Source organism: Brassica napus, chromosome A8 (assembly GCF_020379485.1).
Source record: "Brassica napus cultivar Da-Ae chromosome A8, Da-Ae, whole genome shotgun sequence".
NCBI lineage: Eukaryota > Viridiplantae > Streptophyta > Magnoliopsida > Brassicales > Brassicaceae > Brassica > Brassica napus.
In genome coordinates this window covers 9,910,154-9,934,544 of record NC_063441.1, presented here as the reverse complement: position 1 = coordinate 9,934,544, position 24,391 = coordinate 9,910,154, and the positions used below count along the sequence as shown (strand labels likewise).

General features: G+C 37.5%; 7 protein-coding genes across 9 annotated transcripts; 2 read left to right on the top strand and 5 right to left on the bottom strand.

The window, feature by feature from the left end:
• The first annotated feature begins 693 nt into the window (after positions 1-693).
• LOC106358779 lies at positions 694-1,317 on the top strand. The gene is made up of 3 exons (XM_013798581.1): positions 694-822; positions 875-888; positions 969-1,317. The coding sequence occupies exons 1-3, from the start codon at positions 694-696 to the stop codon at positions 1,315-1,317; spliced, it is 492 nt and encodes a 163-aa protein (XP_013654035.1).
• A 191-nt stretch (positions 1,318-1,508) lies between these two features.
• On the bottom strand, positions 1,509-2,933 carry BNAA08G05510D. The gene has a single exon (XM_013799247.3). It carries the CDS (start codon positions 2,001-2,003, stop codon positions 1,683-1,685), a length of 321 nt encoding a protein of 106 aa, XP_013654701.1. The 5' UTR covers positions 2,004-2,933; the 3' UTR covers positions 1,509-1,682.
• Positions 2,934-3,042: 109 nt separating this feature from the next.
• On the bottom strand, positions 3,043-4,735 carry LOC111199911 (ATP-dependent DNA helicase PIF1-like). Its single transcript, XM_048737453.1, has 2 exons — positions 4,684-4,735; positions 3,043-4,614 (listed from the first exon to the last, which is right to left on the bottom strand). The coding sequence occupies exons 1-2, from the start codon at positions 4,733-4,735 to the stop codon at positions 3,791-3,793; spliced, it is 876 nt and encodes a 291-aa protein (XP_048593410.1). The 3' UTR covers positions 3,043-3,790.
• Positions 4,455-13,466, bottom strand: LOC106359572. Its single transcript, XM_022689824.2, has 5 exons — positions 13,006-13,466; positions 12,869-12,930; positions 12,726-12,792; positions 10,013-11,450; positions 4,455-4,951 (listed from the first exon to the last, which is right to left on the bottom strand). The coding sequence occupies exons 4-5, from the start codon at positions 11,448-11,450 to the stop codon at positions 4,941-4,943; spliced, it is 1,449 nt and encodes a 482-aa protein (XP_022545545.2). The 5' UTR covers positions 12,726-12,792; positions 12,869-12,930; positions 13,006-13,466; the 3' UTR covers positions 4,455-4,940.
• LOC106358778 (ATP-dependent DNA helicase PIF1-like) lies at positions 11,977-14,454 on the bottom strand. The gene is made up of 4 exons (XM_048737452.1): positions 13,476-14,454; positions 13,006-13,038; positions 12,726-12,792; positions 11,977-12,073 (listed from the first exon to the last, which is right to left on the bottom strand). The coding sequence occupies exons 1-4, from the start codon at positions 14,452-14,454 to the stop codon at positions 11,977-11,979; spliced, it is 1,176 nt and encodes a 391-aa protein (XP_048593409.1).
• A 153-nt stretch (positions 14,455-14,607) lies between these two features.
• Positions 14,608-16,584, bottom strand: LOC106358776. Its single transcript, XM_013798577.1, has one exon. It carries the CDS (start codon positions 16,582-16,584, stop codon positions 14,608-14,610), a length of 1,977 nt encoding a protein of 658 aa, XP_013654031.1.
• A 3,065-nt stretch (positions 16,585-19,649) lies between these two features.
• On the top strand, positions 19,650-24,361 carry LOC125577299 (endoglucanase 9-like). Of its 3 annotated transcripts, XR_007315699.1 has the most exons (7): positions 19,650-21,516; positions 21,589-21,684; positions 21,815-22,739; positions 22,839-23,136; positions 23,233-23,382; positions 23,567-23,678; positions 23,751-24,361. XR_007315699.1 is itself a non-coding variant. In XM_048738628.1 (6 exons), the coding sequence occupies exons 3-6, from the start codon at positions 23,089-23,091 to the stop codon at positions 23,867-23,869; spliced, it is 429 nt and encodes a 142-aa protein (XP_048594585.1). In that variant the 5' UTR covers positions 19,682-21,516; positions 21,593-21,684; positions 21,815-23,088; the 3' UTR covers positions 23,870-24,361. The 3 variants fall into 3 exon arrangements, 2 of the variants coding, with proteins under 2 accessions (XP_048594585.1, XP_048594584.1); XM_048738628.1 differs by having other exon boundaries at positions 19,682-21,516; positions 21,593-21,684; positions 21,815-23,136; XM_048738627.1 differs by having other exon boundaries at positions 19,682-21,516; positions 21,815-23,136.
• The last annotated feature ends 30 nt before the right edge of the window (positions 24,362-24,391 follow it).

Genomic DNA, 24,391 nt, shown 5'->3' with positions numbered 1-24,391 from the left:
ATATATTTTTACTTAAAACGACATTGTTTTATGTAATTATATAAAACGACGATGTTTTGAGCTATAACTCCACCTAGAATTAACGGTTGACTAACGTCGGATTAGTCAAAATAGGTTTAGTGCTACGGTTAAAAGTTTGGGTCTGAAATTCAAATTAATTTTTTATTTAGATTTGAAAAAATAAAATTATTTTCCCTGCTGCCAACACCTTGGTATCTCACTCACTCTCACTCTTTTGATTTAATGAATAAAGAAGAAGAAAAGAAAGGCTCGAGCGTTGTTATAAGGATAGTGGAGAATCTAAGGATTGTCACACGTTCTTCAAGATGGTATCTATAACATCGTGGGTCAGAAGAAATTTGATAGGGACAGAGAACTTCTGGACGCTGCAACCATCGAGTCGGGGCAGTTGGATTTGGAAATCTTTGTGTAAGTTGAGGGATGAAGCGAGACCTTTTATTCATTGTCAGATTGGTTCGGGGATTACAGCAAGCTTCTGGTTAGATAATTGGACCTCCCTTGGCCCCCTTATTGAGTTGGTTGGCGAGAGAGGACCAGCTGTGACTGGTATCAGTTTAAATGCTGTGGTGGCAGATGCTTTAACGAGTGAGGGGGTGGTGCTTTGAGAGGAGTAGAAGTAGGAATGCAATCATTACTTTCCTGAAGGAGAACCTGCCTGAGTCATCACCAATTATGGCCTCAGAAGTTGATGATCAATACGAATGGAGGATTAATGGTCAGAATGGGTCAGGGATTTTCTCTACTAGTGAGACGTGGAGAGCCCTATTTCCCTGCACGTTGGAGGTGTACTGGCACGATGTGGTATGGTTTTAGGGTAGGATTCTTAAGCATGCTTTCTTATCTTGGGTGGCAGCAAGAGATAGGATGGTAACGAGAGACAGACTTCTACGATGGGGATTGATAGTACCACCATCTTGTGTGCTGTGCGTGGGTCATAATGAGTGCAGGCAGCACTTATTTTTTGACTGCGAGTTCAGTGAGAGAGTATGGTCGTTTTTCACAACGAGACTCCACCTTAGCTCACCTCGGGTGTTTGAGGATAGGTTGAGATGGCTGAAGGTTCCGACAAGAGACATGAATGTGAAGTTGATTGTGAGGTTGATATATCAAGCTTGCGTGTATTTGATTTGGAAAGAGAGAAACTCCAGAGTACATACTGATACAGCGAGGCCTCCTGAAGCTATCATTTCAGAGATTAAGCAAACGATTCGGTTGAGGTTGGATCCTTTAGCTCGTGCACAAGTTCTGGGAATAGGAGAGAGTTCAGTTCTTGCGGTTTGGCTCTCGATTTTTTAAATGCCTTAGGAGTTTTTCTATGCTTTGGTTTGGGAATTTGTTAGTGGGGGAAATCTTGTTTAGGTTCTGTATAGTTACCGTAGTGGTATTGATTTGTAACCCAAAGTTATATAAATAAATAAAAGAAGTTTTATTAAAAAAAAAAAAAAAAAAAGATGGTATCTATAAAGTGCATGAACAGGAGATAATAGTGAGATATTGAACTAGGTTTCACTGTTATAAAGATGGCTTGTGTTCTTGCAAAGATTACTGGCAATAGTTGTTTGAGTGTACTGATTTACATTTTTTATTGTATTATACATTAGCCAACACTAAAAGAGAAGAAAGTACTGAGAGAACAAGATGTGTAACACAACTACTTGGTGTTAGAACTTAGATCTTCCGAACATCTTGGACTTGGCCGGCAACATGTCACCTGACCTCCTACGTAGCATCTGTTTCATGCCGTCAGCGACCAGTTCTGCCGGGTTAGCTTTAAACTTGCCACAAAACAACACGTGAGCATTAAGAGCTTCCTCCATCGTTGTCTGCTTCAGATCTCGGCTGACTTCGTCGCTAACCACCTTGGAGCAAAGTCCACAAAGCCATTTTCCGGCGAAGTTAGCTTTGACTTCACTAATGTAGTGTTGCGTACAATCTTCCGTTAATCCGCAACACTCGCACATCACCGGTTCAACGTCCATCATAAACCAATCTTTTGGTCAAAACTGCTGTTTTAACTTATATTAGAACGATAGTGTTTAACTGTTTTTTTTTTGAGTATATGATTCTTTAATCTGCGGATAGATTGACGATGGACTGCTTTTGTTGATATGTGAATATTGAACAACAAAGCAATTTGTCTGTTATATACACGTGACAGTATACATGTTTGCATGGTGGGGTTTATATGTTGGCTCTAGACTTGGTAACATTAATATTATATTCTAGAAAAGTTTAGAACAAATGCTTTGTTGCACCTTTGAATTACATCATCCTGAAAATGAAACATTATTATCTTTAATTACTTTATTTCTAATAGCTTAATTTCAAAAAAAAAAGCACCCTCATTGTTCCTCCACCTCAAGGTTAATTTATAAAGTGGACCAAAGAACTTGTAGGTTATGACATTTGGTATGTATGTTTTGGGTGTTTTATTCCACGTAGAAGTAAATAATTATTGCAGGATACCAATGTTTCGCGCAAATAAATGATGATTTGATAGAAATACGATTAGGGTGGGCAAATAGTTGTAAGAGTTGGCTCCATGTTCGAAGGGACATGAGATTTTGATTTGTGGAAATGGAGACAAATGTGGTCGGAGTCAGGGCTCCACTCTTCAATTATTTGTTGCTCATATCAACTAATAGTCAAAACATACAATTAAAGTTAGGTATTCCTACTTGGTGGATTTTGGTCTAGTGCTGATGAAGTTCTAATAAGTTCCACTAATGTGGTTGTGTTGTTCTAAACCATTCTATATAGTTTGGGTCCCACTTGGTAAGAGTGTGCAGTGCATTGGCGACCTGACAAAGCCGAATCAATACCTTGGGAAGATGTACGACTGTCACCTTTTAACATGTATTATTAACTGGTTAATTTGTAGCCTGCTGTAGGTTGAGCCAAGGATCCGAGGTTCTAAGTAGTTAGACCAGCTTACTGTTTGTAATTGCAAGAAGTTCTGAGCCGAATCCTATAATCTGCTTAAGTTAAGGACAAGAGCCGGTTGCTATTTCTTCTCCTCACAGCTGTTGAGACTCGGATCTGACACTTGCACCCTTAGGGCAAAAAAGCTTCACCAGTAGAGGTAGTAGATCCGGGTTAATCACCATTCTGATGATTACATATTACATATTTTAGTTTTGTTTTGGCACAAATCTGTCGGTATCTGTTTAATATGGGAATTTTAAGGTCGGATAAGCTTTGATTAAAAGAAAAAGTAGGTGTTAGTTAATTTCCGTTGCCATTTTTGCTTTCTCTTCCAGATTTCAAGCATAAATATACATGTTTGTCTATTACGTACATTCCACATCATATATTTATATTTACTAGATGTTTCGTCCGCGCTACGCGCGGAAAAATGCTTGAGTCTTGATAACTTTGAGATTGGAAATCTTGTATTAACAAAAGTCTGCGAGTAATCTCATTTAAATTCTTACTTAAAAAACAATAGAAGAGCTGGAATGTATTAAAGTATAGATAGAATGGTGAACATCCGATAAAGAAGTTGTGTAGAGGTGATGGGATCTCTTTGAATGAGAGCCTGAAATCATTTAGAGGTCAATCAGTGAGCATATCTTGATAATGTACATCAACTTATATATTTCATAGTGTTAGTTGACATACCCTGAAGTAGTGATATAGCAATCATGAAGGTGAAGTTTAGCTTTTAGCCGTTTAAGGTGATCGCTAGAACATTGAGTAAGATAAACATGTGAATAATTAGATAAGTAATAACTGAAAACGTATGGAATTAGGTTTTAGATTTGGAATTTTACTTACTTTCATGGGTGCGGAGACGATTGAAGATCTCCTTGTATACTATGTTCTTCACCTTTTGTGGATGATGGTCTTCGGCTTTAATGATTGTTAGTCCTGATTTGCTTGTTACACGTGAGAGGGCCACATATAGTTGCCCATGCGCGAAGACTGGTTTAGGAAGATATAAAAGAACCTCCTTTAAGCTTTGTCCTTGACTTTTGTTGATTGTCATTGCGTAACACAATCTGATAGGGAATTGCCTACGACGTAAGGTGAATGGTAGCTTTGTGTCATCATGCAGGAGAACAATCCTTGGGATCAAAACTTCTTGTCCAGCGTGTGAGCCAGTTATTATGTCTGCCATAAGCACTCGTTCGCCTACGTAGTTTAGAATCATACGTGTACCATTGCATAATCCTTTTGTTTGGTTTATGTTTCGCAGAAGCATAACTGGGGCCCCGACTTTAAGAGTGAGCTTGTGAGAAGGCAATCCTGAGAACTCCAAAGCATTGAGATACTCAATCGCGTAAAGAGCATCATTTTGATCAGATTGAGTATCGGAAATTTCAAAGCTATCGCAGCTGTAGTAATCTCTCGAATCTCCGTCTGGGTTGGAGATTGTGTACGCATTGATTTCATCAACTGTCTCATTTCGGGGAGTGAGGATAGCTCTATCAGTGTAGGAGCTCGTAGAGATATTTAATTTGTTGATGTCTCCATATGCAGCACTCACAACTTGTTTTAAAGGATCATCCGTGTGACACCCCCGATCATAGTTGACCGAAAATGACACCGTCGTTGTTCCCCGAAGGTCGATCCGAGGTTCCCAGAATAATTCTGATCACCTTAGATCAACAAACTGAGAACACCGACGCTCCTATCGGATATCACTCTTGGCTTTTCAACCCGACAAGCAATACTCGATAGTTGGTTTGTCCCGGACAAGGACTAATATCATGTGAGAACTAGTAGTTTATAAAACATTCTTTATACCTTATTTATTTACTTTAAACATTTTACAAACCGTTATAGTTTTATCCTACGGCCTATCGCCCAACAACGTTTTACAGTAAATATACATCAAAAGGTTCGTTGCAAGGACAACAAAAACTACCGCTGATTACGCCGTTCCTTCTAGTCCAAAAGAGAAAAGTATCTCCCGCCTAATGGTTACCTGCACACACGAATGAGTCGTGAGTAACAAATACTCAGTGAATCTAGATTCACAACACAACAAATCAACACAAGCAATCACAATAATGCATTAGTATGATCATTCAAGTATTAGTACATAATCACTATGAATCTCTTCCTATACATCGCTTCATATCACCCGCCCTTAACTCATAATTATATATATATATATATATATATATATATATTTATAGGCATATGCTAAACTCGAAACCACAAAGGCTAAGAGCTTAACGGGTAATAAAAATAATTAAAATTCATCTCCTTCGGATAATCACTTGATGAACACCCGACACTGGATCGTCACCCAGTACACGGCCCTAGTCTGCAATACCGTAACTCCGTGTCTTCGTACAACTTGAAACGTTACGTGAACCACGTACGAACAAGTGACGGCTCTTCGTATAATACGGGGATATTTAAGTAATGTGTATTGACTAAGACTTCATATGATTATTACTTCCATGAATTATTAACTATATGAATGCATATATAATTAATACTTGGGAACAAGTACTAAGTTATAGATAAACCTCCATGAACACTTAAGAAAATTTCCTAAGAGTTAACATGAGTTGAACACTTCAAGAATAATTAGACAACACTTAATCATTCGTGACTATTCACTGCAACTAAATCATGCTACACTCATACATGATTTATTCATCCAACTGCCTAGACTCACCTTGATTCAAGTCTTGAAACCAAATTTAAAAAGGTCTGAAACTGATCTCGAATGAGCTGAAACGATCCTGAGAATGGACAAGGTTCATGACGGTTAATAAGGTTCTCTGATCACCACATCCAAACCACTTTACTACAGCTTACCAAAACAACTAGAAGGGTTGATCTTGGCTGAACACTCCTCTCAAGCTAAGCTCACAATATGACTATCATCAAAATAGAAACAAAACTTGGTTCATAACAGAGCAAGGGTAGTGATTGGATCTGATCAGTTTAATTACCTTTCTTCTTCCACACTTCAACAACAACACAGCCTGGTTGAAGAAACAACACCCAAAACTCTCTTGATTTTTCTCCACTGATTTTCTCTTCTTTCTCTCTTGAATTCTCTAAAAATGCTCTCTGTTTTTTTTTTTCTTTTGTTTCTCACAACAGGAGAGAAGAAAGTGGTGACTAATTTATCTGATGACTAAGTTGAGTTTCTTCAGATTACACAAGTCTTGGTGAGAATAAGACAGCTGGCTTTCTTATTCATAACCATCCACTAAGCAGCTCACTAATTCCTTCCTTTGAAGAAATCTCTCTCAGCCACATGATTTAATTTTAATTAATCCAGCAAGCAAGCAGCCTGCTTGTGACTATCATGTGATGTTTAAATAATTAACTGAGAATGCAAGCAGCTGATTGAGATTGAGAGACACAAGCGAGAATCAAGAGGTCCCTTTTTTTTTTTTAATATATGAAAGTCATTACATTCTTCCCTTCTCAAAAGAATTCGTCCCCGAATTCTCAAAATATAACTGTGCACACTTCACTGGACGCCTGAGAAGAACTCTGGATAATCAGCTCTGAACTTATCTTCATCCTCCCATGTGACAATAACTCTCTGACCCTTGCCCCAAAATACTTGAACTTGAGAAATCTCTCGGTTCCTCAATCTCTTGATACGACATTCACCTATCCGCAAAGGACCTTCAGGATATGTGAGGTTTGGTTGCAAGTTCTCTGGTTGTTGCGTCTCTACCATATTGGGGTCTGGTATATGCTTACGCAACATCGATACATGAAATACCGGATGCATAGGCATATCAGGTGGAAGTTCAAGTCGGTAGGCTACTTCTCCGACTTTAGTAACAATTCGGTACGGACCTATGTAACGGGTTGCTAACTTCCCAATTTTTCCGAATCGTTCCTTTCCTTTCTGTGCAGCTACCTTTAAGAAGACTAAATCATTTACTGCAAAGCTGACTTCTCTTCTACCGCGATCTGCATACTTCTTTTGACGATCTTGAGCCTTCTTCATATTTGCTTGAATCACTCTTACTTTTTCAGCAGCCTGATCTACAATTTCTGGACCAAGCATTCTTCGCTCACCAAATTCTGCCCAACACACCGGTGTTCTACAAGGTCGACCATATAGTGCTTCATACGGTGACATTCCGATGCTCGAGTGGTAGCTATTGTTGTAGGAAAACTCTATCAACGGCAGAAACTTATCCCACAGACCATTCCAATCAAGAATACACAACCTTAACAGATCTTCTAGGGTTCTGATTGTTCTTTCGGTTTGACCATCGGTTTCTGGATGAAACGCAGTACTCATGTGCAATTCAGTTCCCAAAGCTTGTTGAAAAGCTCGCCAAAATTTAGCAGTAAAGCGCGGGTCTCGGTCTGATACTATATTTGCTGGTACCCCATGAAGCTTTACAATTTCTTTCAAGTATAACTCTGCTAATGTCTCCACTTTGTCTGTGAGTTTCATCGGTAGGAAATGAGCAGATTTAGTAAGACGATCGACAATTACCCATATTGCATCATTCCCACGGCCTGGCGCTCTAGGTAAACCAGAAATAAAGTCCATCGCCACAGCATCCCATTTCCATTCAGGGATTGGTAGACTTTGAAGTAAGCCACTTGGAACTTGATGTTCGGCCTTTATTTGTTGGCAAGCCTGACACTGAGATACCCACGTTGCTACATCTCTCTTCATTCCGGGCCAGTGGTAATACCTTCTGATATCTCGATACATCTTCGTGCTTCCGGGATGGATGCTCAAAATAGAATGGTGTGCACTTCTTAAAATCTCTTCTCGAAGTCCTTCTGCTTTCGGAACGGTTACTCGACCATTGAGTAACAAGGTTCCATCACTCGCAACTTGATATCCACCAAAATTGCCTTCAATCAACTGCTCTCGGATCTTTTTCAAGTTAACATCTCTTATTTGACATTCTCGGATACGAGCAAGTAAACCGGCTTGGCTCACTGCTTGTAATCCGAAAGGTTCTCCTTCCTCACCTTCTAAGGTAGCCAAACTAATCATCTTGAATTCTGTTTCAAGGTTCTGGAGTTCCTTTTCGATATCCACATCAACTTTCCTTCTGCTCAAAGCATCAGCAACCACATTTGCTTTTCCTGGATGGTATAAAATCTGCATGTCGTAGTCAGCCACAAACTCCATCCATCGTCTTTGCCTTAGGTTCAAATCAGGTTGAGTGAAAAGATATTTAAGGCTTTTATGGTCAGTGAACACTTGGATCTTCTCACCATACAAATATGATCGCCAAATTCAAAGTGCAAACACAACTGCGGCCATCTCCAAATCATGTGTCGGATAGTTTATTTCATGCTTCCTTAGTTGCCTTGATGCATAGGCGATTACCCTATCGTCTTGCATCAGCACACAACCTAAACCAACATGAGATGCATCTGTATACACTGTATATGGTTGGCCAGGCTTAGGCAAAGCTAAGATAGGTGCAGAGGTTAAAGCTTCCTTCAACTTATCAAACGCTTCTTTGGTTTCTGTACTCCACTCATATGCGACATCTTTGCCAGTTAGAAGAGTCAACGGCTTCGATATGCTTGCAAACCCTTGAACAAATTTCCGGTAATAGCCAGCCAATCCAAGGAAACTTCGAATCTCGGTAACACAAGTTGGACGCGGCCATTCTTTGATAGCAGCTATCTTTTCTGGATCAACAGAAACTCCTTGTTCTGACACTCGATGTCCTAAGAATCCAACTTCTCTCTTCCAGAAACGACACTTACTGAGCTTTGCAAAAAGATTTTGATCTCGTAGACGGTCGAGAACCATGCGTAGATGCTCCTCGTGTTCTTCCGCACTTCGGGAATATATGAGAATGTCATCAATGAATATGATAACAAACTCGTCCAAGTAATCTCTAAATACGTCATTCATCAAACGCATAAAGGCAGCTGGGGCATTGGTAAGACCAAAAGGCATTACTACGAACTCGAATTGTCCATAGCGTGTCCTAAAAGCAGTCTTCATGATGTCGGTCTCGGAAATCGGAATTTGATGATAACCCGAAGCCAAATCAATCTTCGAAAACCAACTTGCACCTTGCAACTGATCTAAAAGCTCATCAATTCTTGGAAGTGGATACTTGTCTTTGATGGTCACGTTGTTGATTCCACGATAATCAATACATAACCGCATACTTCCGTCTTTCTTCTTTACGAACAGCACAGGCGCTCCCCACGGTGATGAACTAGGACGAATGAAACCTTTCTCTAGCAAATCAGCTAACTGTTGCTTCAACTCAGCGAGTTCAGCTGGAGCCATTCGGTACGGTGCCTTTGCTATTGCAGCTGATCCGGGTTCTAAAGTTATACTAAAAGGGTTATTTCTGGACGGTGGTAATCCCTCTAATGCCTTAAAAACGTCTTCGTATTCTTGGACTATGGGGATGTCTTCTAAGTTCTGCTCTTTCTCATCATCTAATTGCCCAGCAATTAAGGTAACTAGATACACTTCTTCATTCTGTTTCAGAAGGTTTTCTACTCTCAAGGCTGAAACTAGCGACACTCCAACACTCGGTACAATGCCTTGGTAAGCTAAAGAGGGTTGGGTATCTCTTTCAAAGAAAATCTTCCCTCGACCACAATCGAGATGAGCACGGTAACTAGACAGCCAATCCATTCCTAGGATGACCTCGTACCGCTCTAAAGGAAGTATTAACAAATGGGTTGGAAAAATCATGCCTTGGATAGTGATCGGAACTTCTAAGATGCAGCCTTCGGTTTCAAGAACTTGATCACCGGGAGTTAAAACAAGAATATTTAAATTCACCTTAGTGAATTCTCCCTTGAGTCTAGACGCTACTTCGGGAGCTACAAAACTATGTGTTGCTCCCGAATCGAACAAGATATGGGCTGAAATTCCACCTACAGCCAAAGTACCTATATATATAATTGATTTCAAGTTAAATTATTTATTCAACCATTCACATAGCATTCTTTTTTTTTTTTTTAATCTACTAATGCACCGATCAATTTTTTTTTTTTTTTTTTTTTAAAGATATCACACAACACTCAATAGGATAAGAAAATAAACCTGTGATAGGACCCTTCGGTGGTCCCGGTGGTCCAGGTAACTCTAAGGCATAGGCCCTACCAGAAATGGCCTGACGCTTCGCTGGTGGTATGGGAAAGGGTAAAGGGGAACGAGATGATCCAGCCTGTGGAGCTCGTGGTGCATCTGAAGATGTAGGGTGAGTATGAGGACAAGATGTTGCGTAATGTCCTCGCTCTCCACACGTGAAGCAAGTAACACTGGGTGGTACCGCTGGCCTGTATTGTCCTCCATTCGGACAATCTCTAGCTATATGGCCCCTCTGGCCACAACCAAAGCAAGTCTGAGTTCTCTGACGATGTCCTCCTGAACGTCCTCCACGAACTGCTCTGCCTCTATGACCTCGATCCATCATGGACGGAGACGGTCGCTGACTCTGAGTAGCCTGGCGTCGTATTTCTGCGGAATGACTCGACGATGCGCGTTCCGCGATGATAGCTTCTTCTACATTCACTGCTCGCTCCACCAAGTCAGAAAGTCTACCAAACTCAACAGCTTCAAGACGGCTCCTAATGTATGGACTAAGTCCTCGAAGGAACTTCCTGATAATCATAGGATCGTCTTCCTGACCGTAGTGAACATAACGCCTGAGGCGGGTGAACTCTGATTCGTACCTCCTAACAGAATTATCTCCCTGTACCAACGCCATGAACTGAGCCTCAAGACAATCTCTAGCCTCTGGTGGAAAATACTTCCGCTGAAATGCTTGACGAAAGTCTGACCAAGTAGTTGTCACATTACCAAGGTAGCGGTCTACACACAACCACCAGCTCAATGCATCCTTCTCCAAGTAGTACACAGCCACATCTTTCTTGAACTCATCCTGACAGCGAGTCGCCTGAAAGTTTCCCTCAAGGTTCTGTAACCATGCATCAGCCTCGAACGGATCAGTCCCTCCTCGGTAGTGTCTAGTACCCAAGTTCTTCATGAGCATAACAATCTTCAAAAAGTCAGGATGTGACGTGGTAGGTACCGGAGCTGGCTGCGCACGCTGTGCATTAAGAGTTTGATGTTGTAAGTTTACCATCTCCGCCATCAATTCTAGAAGTGCCACTATCGCTGGATCAGTTGGCGCTGGTGCTGGCGCAGGTTGTGCTGCTGGTGGTGCTTCAGCATGAACATTTGGAACATCTTCTGCAGCAGCAGCATGAGCGGCAGGATGATCGGCAGGATGATCATGAACAACATCGACCTCTATATCTGTGTAATACGGATCTGGTGACATAGGCATCGGCGTTTGAAGTGGAATATACTCATGTGAATCCTCAGATGGATCAGACTCAAAGCTAGAGCCCGAAGGTGTAACCTCAAAGCTAGGGGTCGGAAGTGGTGCCGGAGTAGATGGCGGTGAAGAGTCTGGAGATGAGGAAATAGGTATCGGTAGATAAGCTCCACCACGTCTGGCCTGTCTCGGTGGCATCTGCAAGGAAAGATCATGGTAAGTTTCTACCCAGTTCTATCTATTTCAAAAAGAAGGAACAAACCAGCATATACTAATTATCCTCGCGACACATTTTGACACGAAAAATATTTGAAACAAGTCCCATTCAAGCATCGTATAAAAATGCTCTGATACCACCTTTGTGACACCCCCGATCATAGTTGACCGAAAATGACACCGTCGTTGTTCCCCGAAGGTCGATCCGAGGTTCCCAGAATAATTCCGATCACCTTAGATCAACAAACTGAGAACACCGACGCTCCTATCGGATATCACTCTTGGCTTTTCAACCCGACAAGCAATACTCGATAGTTGGTTTGTCCCGGACAAGGACTAATATCATGTGAGAACTAGTAGTTTATAAAACATTCTTTATACCTTATTTATTTACTTTAAACATTTTACAAACCGTTATAGTTTTATCCTACGGCCTATCGCCCAACAACGTTTTACAGTAAATATACATCAAAAGGTTCGTTGCAAGGACAACAAAAACTACTGCTGATTACGCCGTTCCTTCTAGTCCAAAAGAGAAAAGTATCTCCCGCCTAATGGTTACCTGCACACACGAATGAGTCGTGAGTAACAAATACTCAGTGAATCTAGATTCACAACACAACAAATCAACACAAGCAATCACAATAATGCATTAGTATGATCATTCAAGTATTAGTACATAATCACTATGAATCTCTTCCTATACATCGCTTCATATCACCCGCCCTTAACTCATAATTATATATATATATATATATATTTATAGGCATATGCTAAACTCGAAACCACAAAGGCTAAGAGCTTAACGGGTAATAAAAATAATTAAAATTCATCTCCTTCGGATAATCACTTGATGAACACCCGACACTGGATCGTCACCCAGTACACGGCCCTAGTCTGCAATACCGTAACTCCGTGTCTTCGTACAACTTGAAACGTTACGTGAACCACGTACGAACAAGTGACGGCTCTTCGTATAATACGGGGATATTTAAGTAATGTGTATTGACTAAGACTTCATATGATTATTACTTCCATGAATTATTAACTATATGAATGCATATATAATTAATACTTGGGAACAAGTACTAAGTTATAGATAAACCTCCATGAACACTTAAGAAAATTTCCTAAGAGTTAACATGAGTTGAACACTTCAAGAATAATTAGACAACACTTAATCATTCGTGACTATTCACTGCAACTAAATCATGCTACACTCATACATGATTTATTCATCCAACTGCCTAGACTCACCTTGATTCAAGTCTTGAAACCAAATTTAAAAAGGCCTGAAACTGATCTCGAATGAGCTGAAACGATCCTGAGAATGGACAAGGTTCATGACGGTTAATAAGGTTCTCTGATCACCACATCCAAACCACTTTACTACAGCTTACCAAAACAACTAGAAGGGTTGATCTTGGCTGAACACTCCTCTCAAGCTAAGCTCACAATATGACTATCATCAAAATAGAAACAAAACTTGGTTCATAACAGAGCAAGGCTAGTGATTGGATCTGATCAGTTTAATTACCTTTCTTCTTCCACACTTCAACAACAACACAGCCTGGTTGAAGAAACAACACCCAAAACTCTCTTGATTTTTCTCCACTGATTTTCTCTTCTTTCTCTCTTGAATTCTCTAAAAATGCTCTCTGTTTTTTTTTTCTTTTGTTTCTCACGACAGGAGAGAAGAAAGTGGTGACTAATTTATCTGATGACTAAGTTGAGTTTCTTCAGATTACACAAGTCTTGGTGAGAATAAGACAGCTGGCTTTCTTATTCATAACCATCCACTAAGCAGCTCACTAATTCCTTCCTTTGAAGAAATCTCTCTCAGCCACATGATTTAATTTTAATTAATCCAGCAAGCAAGCAGCCTGCTTGTGACTATCATGTGATGTTTAAATAATTAACTGAGAATGCAAGCAGCTGATTGAGATTGAGAGACACAAGCGAGAATCAAGAGGTCCCTTTTTTTTTTTAATATATGAAAGTCATTACAATCCGTAGTCTGGTGAACCAATGAGTCGTCAACAGTTATCATTTGCTCATGGTAACCATCATCCTCATCTTCTTCTGATGATTGTGATTGACCTTCTCCGACCTTGAGAAGCCACTCTGAGAACTCTTTTTCGTCCTGATTGACTCGCATGTTTACTTTTAAAGTAAACTTGATGCAGCTATCCCACAGATAGGAATGACTTATTGAAGCTAAGACAGTATCAGCTCTACTACCTTGAGGAATTACTGGTAAAATCTGTCTAAAATCACCACCCAACAAAATTGTCTTTCCACCAAAAGTCATTTCCTTTGCGGGAGGATTTTTCCTCGACATTATATCCTTCAAAGTCTTATCTAGTGCTTCAAAAGCATGCTTATGAGTCATAGGCGCCTTATCCCAAATTATGAGGTCCGTTTTCTCAATTAACTCAGCTAGCATTGTTCCTGGTTTGATGTTGCATAACTTATCTTCAGAAAGCTTCAAAGGAATATTGCAGCGGGAATGAGCTGTTCTTCCGTTAGGTAAGAGCAATGCGGCTATCCCTGAAGAAGCAACCGGTAGGACGATTTGTTTTTTTGAACGAAGTCTGGATATAATGGTTTGGTATAGGAATGTTTTTCCCGTACCACCTGCGCCATTAACAAAGAATAGTTTTCCAGACTTTTTATCAACGGAGTCTAAAACTGAATCATAAATCGCATGTTGATCAGCATTAAGAAGGGTAAACTGTGTGTCATGTCTTAATGTTTCCTCTGCGACATCATAATCCAATTCTTGGGTCCACAAACTGTTACCCAATTCCTTTAGCAAAACAGGTTTGATCTTAGGCATATCTTTAATATCACTTATTGAGCGGTCATGCTTCCGCAGCAACTTTTCCACTTCAATTAAAGTGTATTGCTCAAGGGTCTCATCGTCCAGTTCTAGATTTGAGTGACCCAAGAGTCTTTGCCTCTTGCGAAGTATGTCATCACTCATTGATTTCCAGGAGTGTTCCCATAATTTCCTAGGGCTTGCAACAAAGCAGTGGTTCAGGAATGTAACAAACATATCCCGAAGTTGAAATGGCGTAGCCGATCTAGCAGCCTCTGACATACTCTCGATCCATTCAACATCATTGTCCAGATATCATCATGCGTAGCAAACCGATTTAAAATCTGGGTATTTAACATCGTTAAACGTTTTGAGCTCGTCATAACTTCGAGGACCCTTAATCTTATTTATGAGAATCCTTAGGTAGTAACGATCGCCTGACGATGGGTGGACAGCTACGATTCTCCCAATTGCTTTTCCTTTCTTACGTTCAGTCCAGACTTTGCTACTGTTGTTCCACACGAAATATTGCGGAATTTGCACATAAGTTAATGTCCGTGCAAATGCTGATCTTCTGCATAGGACCATCCATTCAGTGAACATCGTCTTCTCGATACCTGGCTTGCGGACTACACGCCCGAGGTTATCAGTTTCCTTAACAGTGATGTTATGTTCACCTTCTAAGTGGATGATAAGCTTCTCAACTGATGGCTTCCTTTTGTGTATGTGGAATGCAAACGTCCGCCACATACCTTCACAAGCGGATAAGTATCGTGCATCGATGAATTCTTGGATCTCATTCCGTTGCTTGATAACTCTTTCCTTTGGTTCACCAGAGGCCCCTGTGGATAAAGCTCCCGTATTTCCCTGTTCAATAACTGCAGAAGCTCTGTCAATACCCTTGGTTATGTACTTGAATAAGTACTTCACGGCACTTGTCCGATTACACCATTCAACATTAATATGTGCTTTGTACTTCTTCAAGAGGTTAATGTTATGAGGTACAACAAAATTGTTGTTTACGATTGTTCCATCTTTTAATGCAGATGCATTTTCGTTCTGGCGCCGACGATACAATACATACCCTGATTTGTCAATCAAAGTATTGTTATTATACGCCCGAGGAAACTTTTTCGTGCACACATTATTCTCCATACATGGTGACTTTGGATTAATAAGACCACATGGACCATGAATCATGTGTTTTGTTACTAAATTGTAACCTTCTGGGTCTTCTTCCTTGTTGGGAAGCTCAGCTGAGATAATCTCATCTACTTCCTCTGCACTTGGTGTTCTGGAAGAGTTTCCAAACCACAATAGTATATGTGCATGAGGGAGTCCTCTTTTCTGAAACTCTATCCTGTGTAGAGCAGCTGTGTATGGCTTGAAGTAAGTACCTTTTTTGAAATCCTTGAGTAGCTGGTCCAACTTCATCTTAAAGACCCGACATTCGATGTCTGGTCTATCGTTGGGAGATTCTCCACCGTATTTCGCAAGATGCTCTTTAATCTCTTTCCAGTTCGGATTGGCCGTCATCGTAATAAACAAATCTGGATTCCCATATTCTCTGCAAATAGCCATTGCATCATGGTATTTCTCAACTAAGTATCTGGGTCCCCCGGTGAAACTTGGTGGCAGTATGAACCTCTGACCAATAATTTTAGCATCTGTATCACCCTTGCAAACAGCGTCGAGTACATTATTGTAAAGCTCAGCTCTCAGAATATCTTGATTATTCCTTGCCCACCTTAGTCGATCTTCCTCAATTGCTGTATAAATATCAACAATATACTGATGGAGTAGACGATCGCCCTTAATCAATGTCAGCCCTTGCTTAAGACGGATCTGTATTTGAGCAGCATAGAACTGGCGGATGGTCAGGAATTGCCTTGTTCTTGAAGTGCCTGTCTCAAGATGTAATGGGATCTCGGGGTGGAAACCATACTCACCATATGGAAACAAAAGAGGATATTGTAGGCTCATATATAGAGGGTGATCATCACGTATCTGCTGCAAAGTGTCAGATTGGAATTGGACCACTATATCTCGTACTCCGATTGTTGACAACATATCCCCTACAATAAGGCCTGCGACCTCGTCTGCAACCGGAAGATCGTATTCTCTCCCTTTTCCTTTATCTGGTAGCAACTTAATCCTAAACTCTTTGCCGACGCTTTCGTAATAGTCACGTGCCCGTCGAAAAACCTTAGCCAAACAGTTATTCTCGTCAATCATCTCGATGAGGCATTGCAAGGTTGCCTCATCGAGATTACCTTCTGCTGAGGTTTGCCCCATCGCATTCAGCCGATTTCTGACTTAATTGCGCGTATCAAATATATAAAGCTGTAGAAATTCTGGGAGATGGCCTTGTTGTGGTATGAGCGAGCCAATTCTATGATGGGTTTGACCCTGAATCCGTATAGTGTAAGGGCCTGGCGCATTTACCACACTATGGTCCATCTTCATTCCAACGGATGTAAAAGCCAATACAGAATTATAGACTCTGATAGTATCTCGAAACCATCTAGTTTGTAGAAGTTCCTGTAACAGCGCTGGGGGTTGATTGATCGGCGGAAGTCTGATCTGGCCATGGTTACAACAAATTGTGAACGTTGGTTCTCCTGTCTTAAAGTCTGTACCAGTGCTTTCCGAAAGCCACATTAATGCACCACATTTTCCGCATGCTACGATTGGGTTTTCATCAGTTTGCGAAGTTGAACCTTTATCTGTAGTAAAATGTGTTTGGAATTGTTAACCCAAAGGGTGTTTTATATTTTAGGTATTTGTGGAGTATACTATTTTTTGTTTTAGATTTTGTTTTTTGCATATCACTGTATTTTAAATAGTATAGTGTAATCTTTTTGAACGAATACTCTATAAGTTAATATACACTAAAAATCTAAATACCCCTAGACTATATTCGCAAAACAAATATAACATGACTACTGAAATTGATGACATGTCTAATACTTTAATACGACATAGACAATTGCATTAAATGGTAGTTTGGTAAACTTTTTAATATAAGGTAATATCTCATATATTACATTTAATGTCAATTTATATTTTTGGAAGTGTATACAATTTTTTTAGAAAATTATAAAAATTTAATTAAAAATCATTATTTTCTTATATATCTACAAATTTTATAAATATTGTTTAATTCTAATTTTTGGTAATTATTAAAAATCATTATTTTCTTATATATCTACAAATTTTATAAATATTGTTTAATTCTAATTTTTGGTAATTATGCTACTTTTACAAATTTATTTTAAACATTTGATTAAAATAAATAGATACAATAATTTATCTAAGATAATAATTTCAAATATATATATGCATTTTCCTAAATATAATTTTTATGTTTAATTTAATCAAATTTCTATTAAAAGATTGATATGAAAAAGAAAATTTACAATATTAATAAAATTTAATTTTAAAATATAATTTATATTTATCTGTTAAAAAATATTTTAAATTTTTTAACTGCATATGGTACATGAAGATCCATAGTAATAATATAGTTTAACAGTCTCAAAATTAAGTCTTGGTTCAATCAATATATCGATAAATTATTATATTTGTAAATTAATAAAAAATTATAATTTTGGTATAATCTTAACGCTTCTAATTTGAATAGGTTACACTGTATGTACCTTTTTTCTTGTTTCTACCGTGGCGCACGCCATATGGTTGCGTTGGAGCATCTGTTTTTATGTGTAAACAAAGATTAATGGAATAAAAAATTTATTATACCAAATGAATTTGGGTAGTTATGATTCTTATGAAGCATACCTTGAGATGTGGTTGAAGCTCGTTTTGATAGTAAGATGGCCCTTCTCATGTTACGTGCATTTTTTTGCTTAACTAATATATTTAAAAATAATTAGTATAAAAGAGTATTACGTAGAAAATAGATGTTGGAGTAATATTTAGTACCATAAGAGTCACACTTATCACAGCCACCTGATTTTCAAAACCCATTTAGCTGTGTAAATAAGTATCGATCAAAGTATGTTATTATAATATATACTAGATTTTGATCCGCGCAGGCGCGCGGGTGTATATTTTGAAAAATATGTTGATATTTGTTTTTCATGTAATTATTAGGATTTGGAAAAATGAATCCGAAGAACATAACCGATACCGATCCAAAGATATAGTACCAAACCCAAACATAAATTGATTAAATATTCTAATTATTCAAAATTTTGTTATTTAGAGAACCGAATCTGATCCGAACCGAAGTATTTAGGTATCCGAATTTATCTAAAAATAGATTTATATACTTATATGTATTAATTATTTTTAGATTTAACGTATATAAAACATCAAAAATGATACTTTTAAATTGGTTTAAATACTTGAAAATATATATAGATAGTCAAAAGTAAATATCTGAAATAGTTAAAGTATACTCAAATCACCAAAAATACTTAAAATAATTATTGATTTCGTATCCAAAATTTTAAATCAAGCCAATTGATATGTTAAGTTTAAGTATTATGACATATGTTATTCAAATTTATACGTAATATATTATTTTATTTATACATTTTGAGAAATTTAAAATATATAATGATTTAAGACTTTAAAAATAATTTAAATTAGTTATCCAAACTCAAACCAAACCCGCAAAGATCCAAATCGAACTCAAACCAAAATTTAGAAATATTCTAATAAGGCTGAAATCTTTGACCCCGAAAACCCAAAATACAAACCGATCAGAAGTAAACCCGTATGGGTATCCAAAAGCCCATCCCTAGTCATTATTATATATCGTATTTTATCATCATATAATTAATCGTATTTTATATGTACCATCATATAAGTAATCATATAATTAATAGTATTTTATACATACCATCATATAAATAATTACATATATTATATTTTTAAAACTTAATATGAAATATGAAAACCATAATTTGAGTTGGTATTTCAAATTGGGCTTTGTATTATATTTTTCTTATATATATTGACAATATTTTTTTATAATGGTTATTGAAAAATAGTTTAGTAAAAATCCATTTTTGACTATATGTATAGTTTTGAATCAATTTTTGATATAAATCAAATTTGAATTATTATTTTGATTTGAAATATGTATATAAAGTTTCAATTTAATTTTATGGTTAGTTTAGAAAAAATTTTTTTAGGGAATTAGATTGACCCATTTTGGTATATTTTAAAAGTGGCCTAGATAACTTTCAATTTTTTAAAAAAACATAAGCCCATTACTTTTTTTCTTAATACTACTATCTTTGTTTTCAAACAAAAATATTTTTTTTTAAAAGACTGCAATCAATGTTTCCAAACACTCCAAATTTTTAAAAGTCCTATTCAAGTCTCCAAACACTCCAATTTTGTACTTGAGTTTTAATAAGATAGATACAAACTTACAGTCATGATATTTTGGTTTGAATGTTGGCGGCTCGTTTATTGCAAGAGCTGAAATATTCATAGTTAGAGTAATATCCAAAACAACATTAGTAATTAGGTATAGCTTATATTCGACAATAAAAACACACCTCTTGATTTTGTACGGGAACCGGGTGGACGTCCTCGTTTTCTCTTATGAGTTATCCCGGACGATGTTTCTGCTTATAGAAAAATATTGGAATTATATAGTATATCTTAGTTCTTTTGGAAATTATCATATTTAGTTTTTATAGATAGCAAAATAAATAAAAATTTATTGGTTGTATCATTTATACGTCTTATTTTGGTACTGAAAAGAGAAACACAAAACTCAAATATAATATGTTAAATTAAAAATATTGTCAAACTATTATATTAGATATTTTAATTTAGTGACACAAAAATATTTCAAGAATGTAGAATTTTTAGAATAATTAACCAATATATACAATTTTTAAAATAATGATTGCATAAATAAAATTGTTCTAAAACACACATATATATAATATAATTTATTTTATATTTTAATTATTATATTAAAAACAAAAATATATAAAGTAGTGTATTCCATATATATAATTATATATATAACTAATAATCAAATATTTTTTTGACTACGATGTCCTATAAATATAAAGTACGTATAAGCATATAAAAAGTCTATTGTTATATTTCTTTGTAAATTTAGAAAAAGATCTGTTTGCTAATTTGTATGTATGAACTGCGACAATTCTAGTGTCTAAATAATAATACCACACAGTTGTTTTAGTCTGCTGTGTTCTAAGATGATGTGCACGCGATTTGTTCTTAAACATAGGCAAAATCATTAGGCTGAGTACTCAAATCAGACTAAATATGAAAAATCCCCAGCAAACAGTTTATAGTTATTTGTCTTACCTCCGGTCTCCACATTGCTAGGTGTAGGTGGTTTTCCCATTATGTTGAAGGTGCAATCCTTAGTATGCATTCAATAAAAGTAAAACGTTTTAGACTATAAATATTGTTATGGAGAGATATTGGTGAGTTAGAAAACTTACACTTCAAAGAGAAGATGAGATCTGGTTGCGTGTTCAGTCTTGCGAGAAGGAGAAGAGGTACTTCTAGCAGAATATGGTAACTGCTCTACCTTACTTGTGTGATGTAGGGTTTTCGCAGATATGGTAACTCACAATGATTTCTTATAAAACTACTCATCACGTATCGAATATTATGTAATGTTATTATCCTAAACTTTAATAATGTGTCTTTGCTCTACTGGAATTGTAGCCCTCTTATATGCACTCATGCAGGGTTCGAACTCCCATATAATGTTTTTTTTTGTTTTAGCCTTATGTTTTAGCCTTATTTTTTGGCTTCTGCTGAGCTTCAGGAATAGGAAATGTGTTTATGTAATACTAATTTTAAATCCTTATCGGTTTCAGACGGACTAAGAGAAAACTGTCTAACATGTAGCTGTATTTTTCTTTTTGAATTTTTTGGTTTTTTCAAAATCTATACTATACTAAAAGTTGCATATCCTCAATAGCTAAGCTATCCACGTGGGCTGAAAAAATCAACCAATCAGATGTATAACTAATGCCATGTCAGCAATCGATATTTTTGCTTTACAATTGTGGTTTTCCTTTCATCTTCCCGTCTTTTGCGTTTCTAAACGTCTTGATCCTTTCCCATTGATTGAAACGAAACAGAGTGAACAGATCCAAGAGTTGTTTGATTTCGTGTTAAAAAATGGGGCCTGGAAGTAGAGAAATCTCTTCGGAGCAACAATTTCATGTTGATTTTTGCCGTGTTCGTCTTCTCACGGTAACTTTCCAATAAATGTTCTATTCAATCCTTAGTTCTTTTGTTTGCCAACTAAGCTTCCACATACCATAGACAGACAGGAAGAATAGGAGTGTTTTGTGAGGGAGCTATTGAGACAGAGAGGAAGCACAAAGGAGAAGAAGAACTAAGTTTATCTTTAAAGATTAGGTTCTCGCTCAAAATCTAACCAATCAAACATCTGCACTTTTGCGTTTTCGGACTTGGTTATATATTTGAGAATATTCTGGTTTATGGTACCAAATGTAATGTTTGGTGATCTTGATGTCTTCTATAATAGGTTTCAACACACCGAGCTGCTCTCAAGTGTAGTCAGAAGTTGCTTTCTCATCTATCAATGATTATTTGACAAGAGAGCATCCTCAATTCTTCATATATCAATTATCACGGCACTCAAGTACATCCACATTGGTATTTCAATTTCTTTTGGTCTCTGACTTTACCTTTTTCATCATTCAATCTCTTTATGTGTATATAATATCTGTCTAGAGATCACTGACTTCCACAGATTATAGCGTATGTCAAATTGTCTTTTAAACCTTAACATTTACTCAGCTACTTAACCCACTGATGTAGTATACTGGCATCATGACGTTTCCTAATATCTCACTTAGTTTTGGCTTTTTGAATTTTGGTCCCATCGAGATTTCTGGAGATTTTATTCTGTTTAATAATTTATGTACCTCAGTTGTTGCACTTGCAGCTAATGTCTATCACAGAGATCTGAAGCCAAAGAACAAACTGGCAAATGAAAACTGTAAAAATGTAGATTTGTGATTTTGGATTAGGAAGGGGTTTCATTTAGTGATAGCCCCACATCAATCTTTTGAAGGGTATGGTGCACAAGATGTCTCTCTAAGAGTCTTTCTCTTCTCCTAAAGTCAGTTTGTATATTCTCAAACCTTATTATCTATTAAATTTACTGTATGTTGCTATAAGATAGTATACCGCTCCACTACTTTGTGGATGTTTCCGTTCCAAGTTGCTTCTCTATATAAGCCTTTCTTTCAATTTTTGTATTACTGCCAGCTAATTTTGGTGGATTTGGATTTTTAGTATACACCCGCCATTAATATATGGAGTATATGCTGCATCTTTTCCGGAGTATTAGTGAGAAATCCACTTTCCCTGGAAATAATGTGGTTCACCAGATGGATCTTATGACTGATCTGCTGGGGAAACCTTCCATGGACACCATCTCCTGGGTACTGATCTTCTTAGACATAAGGTTTTGAGGTTCTGCAAAATCTTAAAAGCATGGACCAATGACGAGGACCCTGATTTTACAATATTATACATGTAAGGAATGAGAAGGCAAGGTGGTACTTAACAAGCACAGACATCTCAAGCGCAGAGTAGACCTCTCATGAAACAGAGTCTCTCAAAGGAAGGAAACATGTGGAGATCAAATTAGGAGTAGACCTCTCTTCTTTCATAGTGCAGGCATATCAAGCGCAGTTCTTCATAGTTCATACTGAAGACAAAATATTTACATATAAGGATCAAGAGGTATGGCGGAAAACGTCCGCTTTCTCTGGTTAAGATTAAGACAACATGGGATATACTTGGCGGGAAGCTTACTGCTCGTACTCTGGTTACAAGGTCGGCTTTTCATATGTCCCATCTCTTTATTATTGCAACTAAAAAAACTTTTACTGCTACATATATATCAAAATGTAAAAAATTATGATGACACAGGACGAGCTAATGTGGGGTGCGGCCTGGCTGCTGAAAGCAACCGATGACTCGAATTACAAAAACTTCATACAATCTCTAGGAGGTGGAGATCATCCTGACATCTTCAACTGGGACAACAAATATGCTGGCGCTTATGTTCTTCTTTCACAGGTGTGTCTCTCTGCTAAAAGAAAGTTTTTTTTTTAATTGTGGAAGTTCCAATCTCTCATAAGTCCAAACTCATCTTTTTGTTAATTCCTAATAATATTCCGCACCAAAGGTGGTTTGAACCCAATACACTTTTGTTGCTTAGCATGTCACCAATTTACAACAATAATATTTCACTTTTTGGCAGCAAGCATTAGTTAACAATGACAACACCTTTGATCAATACAAGCAAGAAGCTGAGAGCTTCATATGCAAGATCCTCCCAAATACTCCCTCTTCGTCTACCAGTTACACTCCAGGTAAGCAGATCTAAATCTTGAATACGAAGCATTCTAACATTCTGAAACGTAATTAACAACTAGAACCAACAGGAGGCTTGATGTACAACTACAACTTACCTCAGAGCAACCTTCAACACGTAATGGCCATAACATTCTTGCTCACAACCTACGCCAAGTACATGAAAGTCACACAACACACGTTCAACTGAAGAAACTCCGTTAACATTGTCCCCGACACCTTGATAAGCTTATCGAAGCAACAAGTTGATTATATACTCGGCAAGAATCCGGCCAAGATGTCGTATATGGTTGATAAGCTTATTGAAGCAACAAGCATAATTTTGGAATGTTAGGGTTTGTGAGAGTAATGAAGGACCATAAGAGGTTGCACTGCTGCTGCCATGGCTGATGGAGAAAGAGCTACTGTTTATGATTCAGTTGAGACCCCTGTTTAGGCCAGTAACACTGGAGAGGAAGAAATAGATTAATAGGAGAGGAGTTCTGCCATGAAGACACGCAAAGACTAGACAGTCCAGTGGACACTCTCACTTTTATGTTGCATTACAGGCTTTTTCAATTTTCACATTACCAATAACTACAACAACTTCTCAGTGAAAACCATGTTCTGGTTTTTATATTTTTATGTGTATTTCAAATTTCAACTATACTCTGCATTCTCAAGTTAAAATTTATTTTCGTTTCTTGCCTATTCCTTATTTTTTGGTATAATG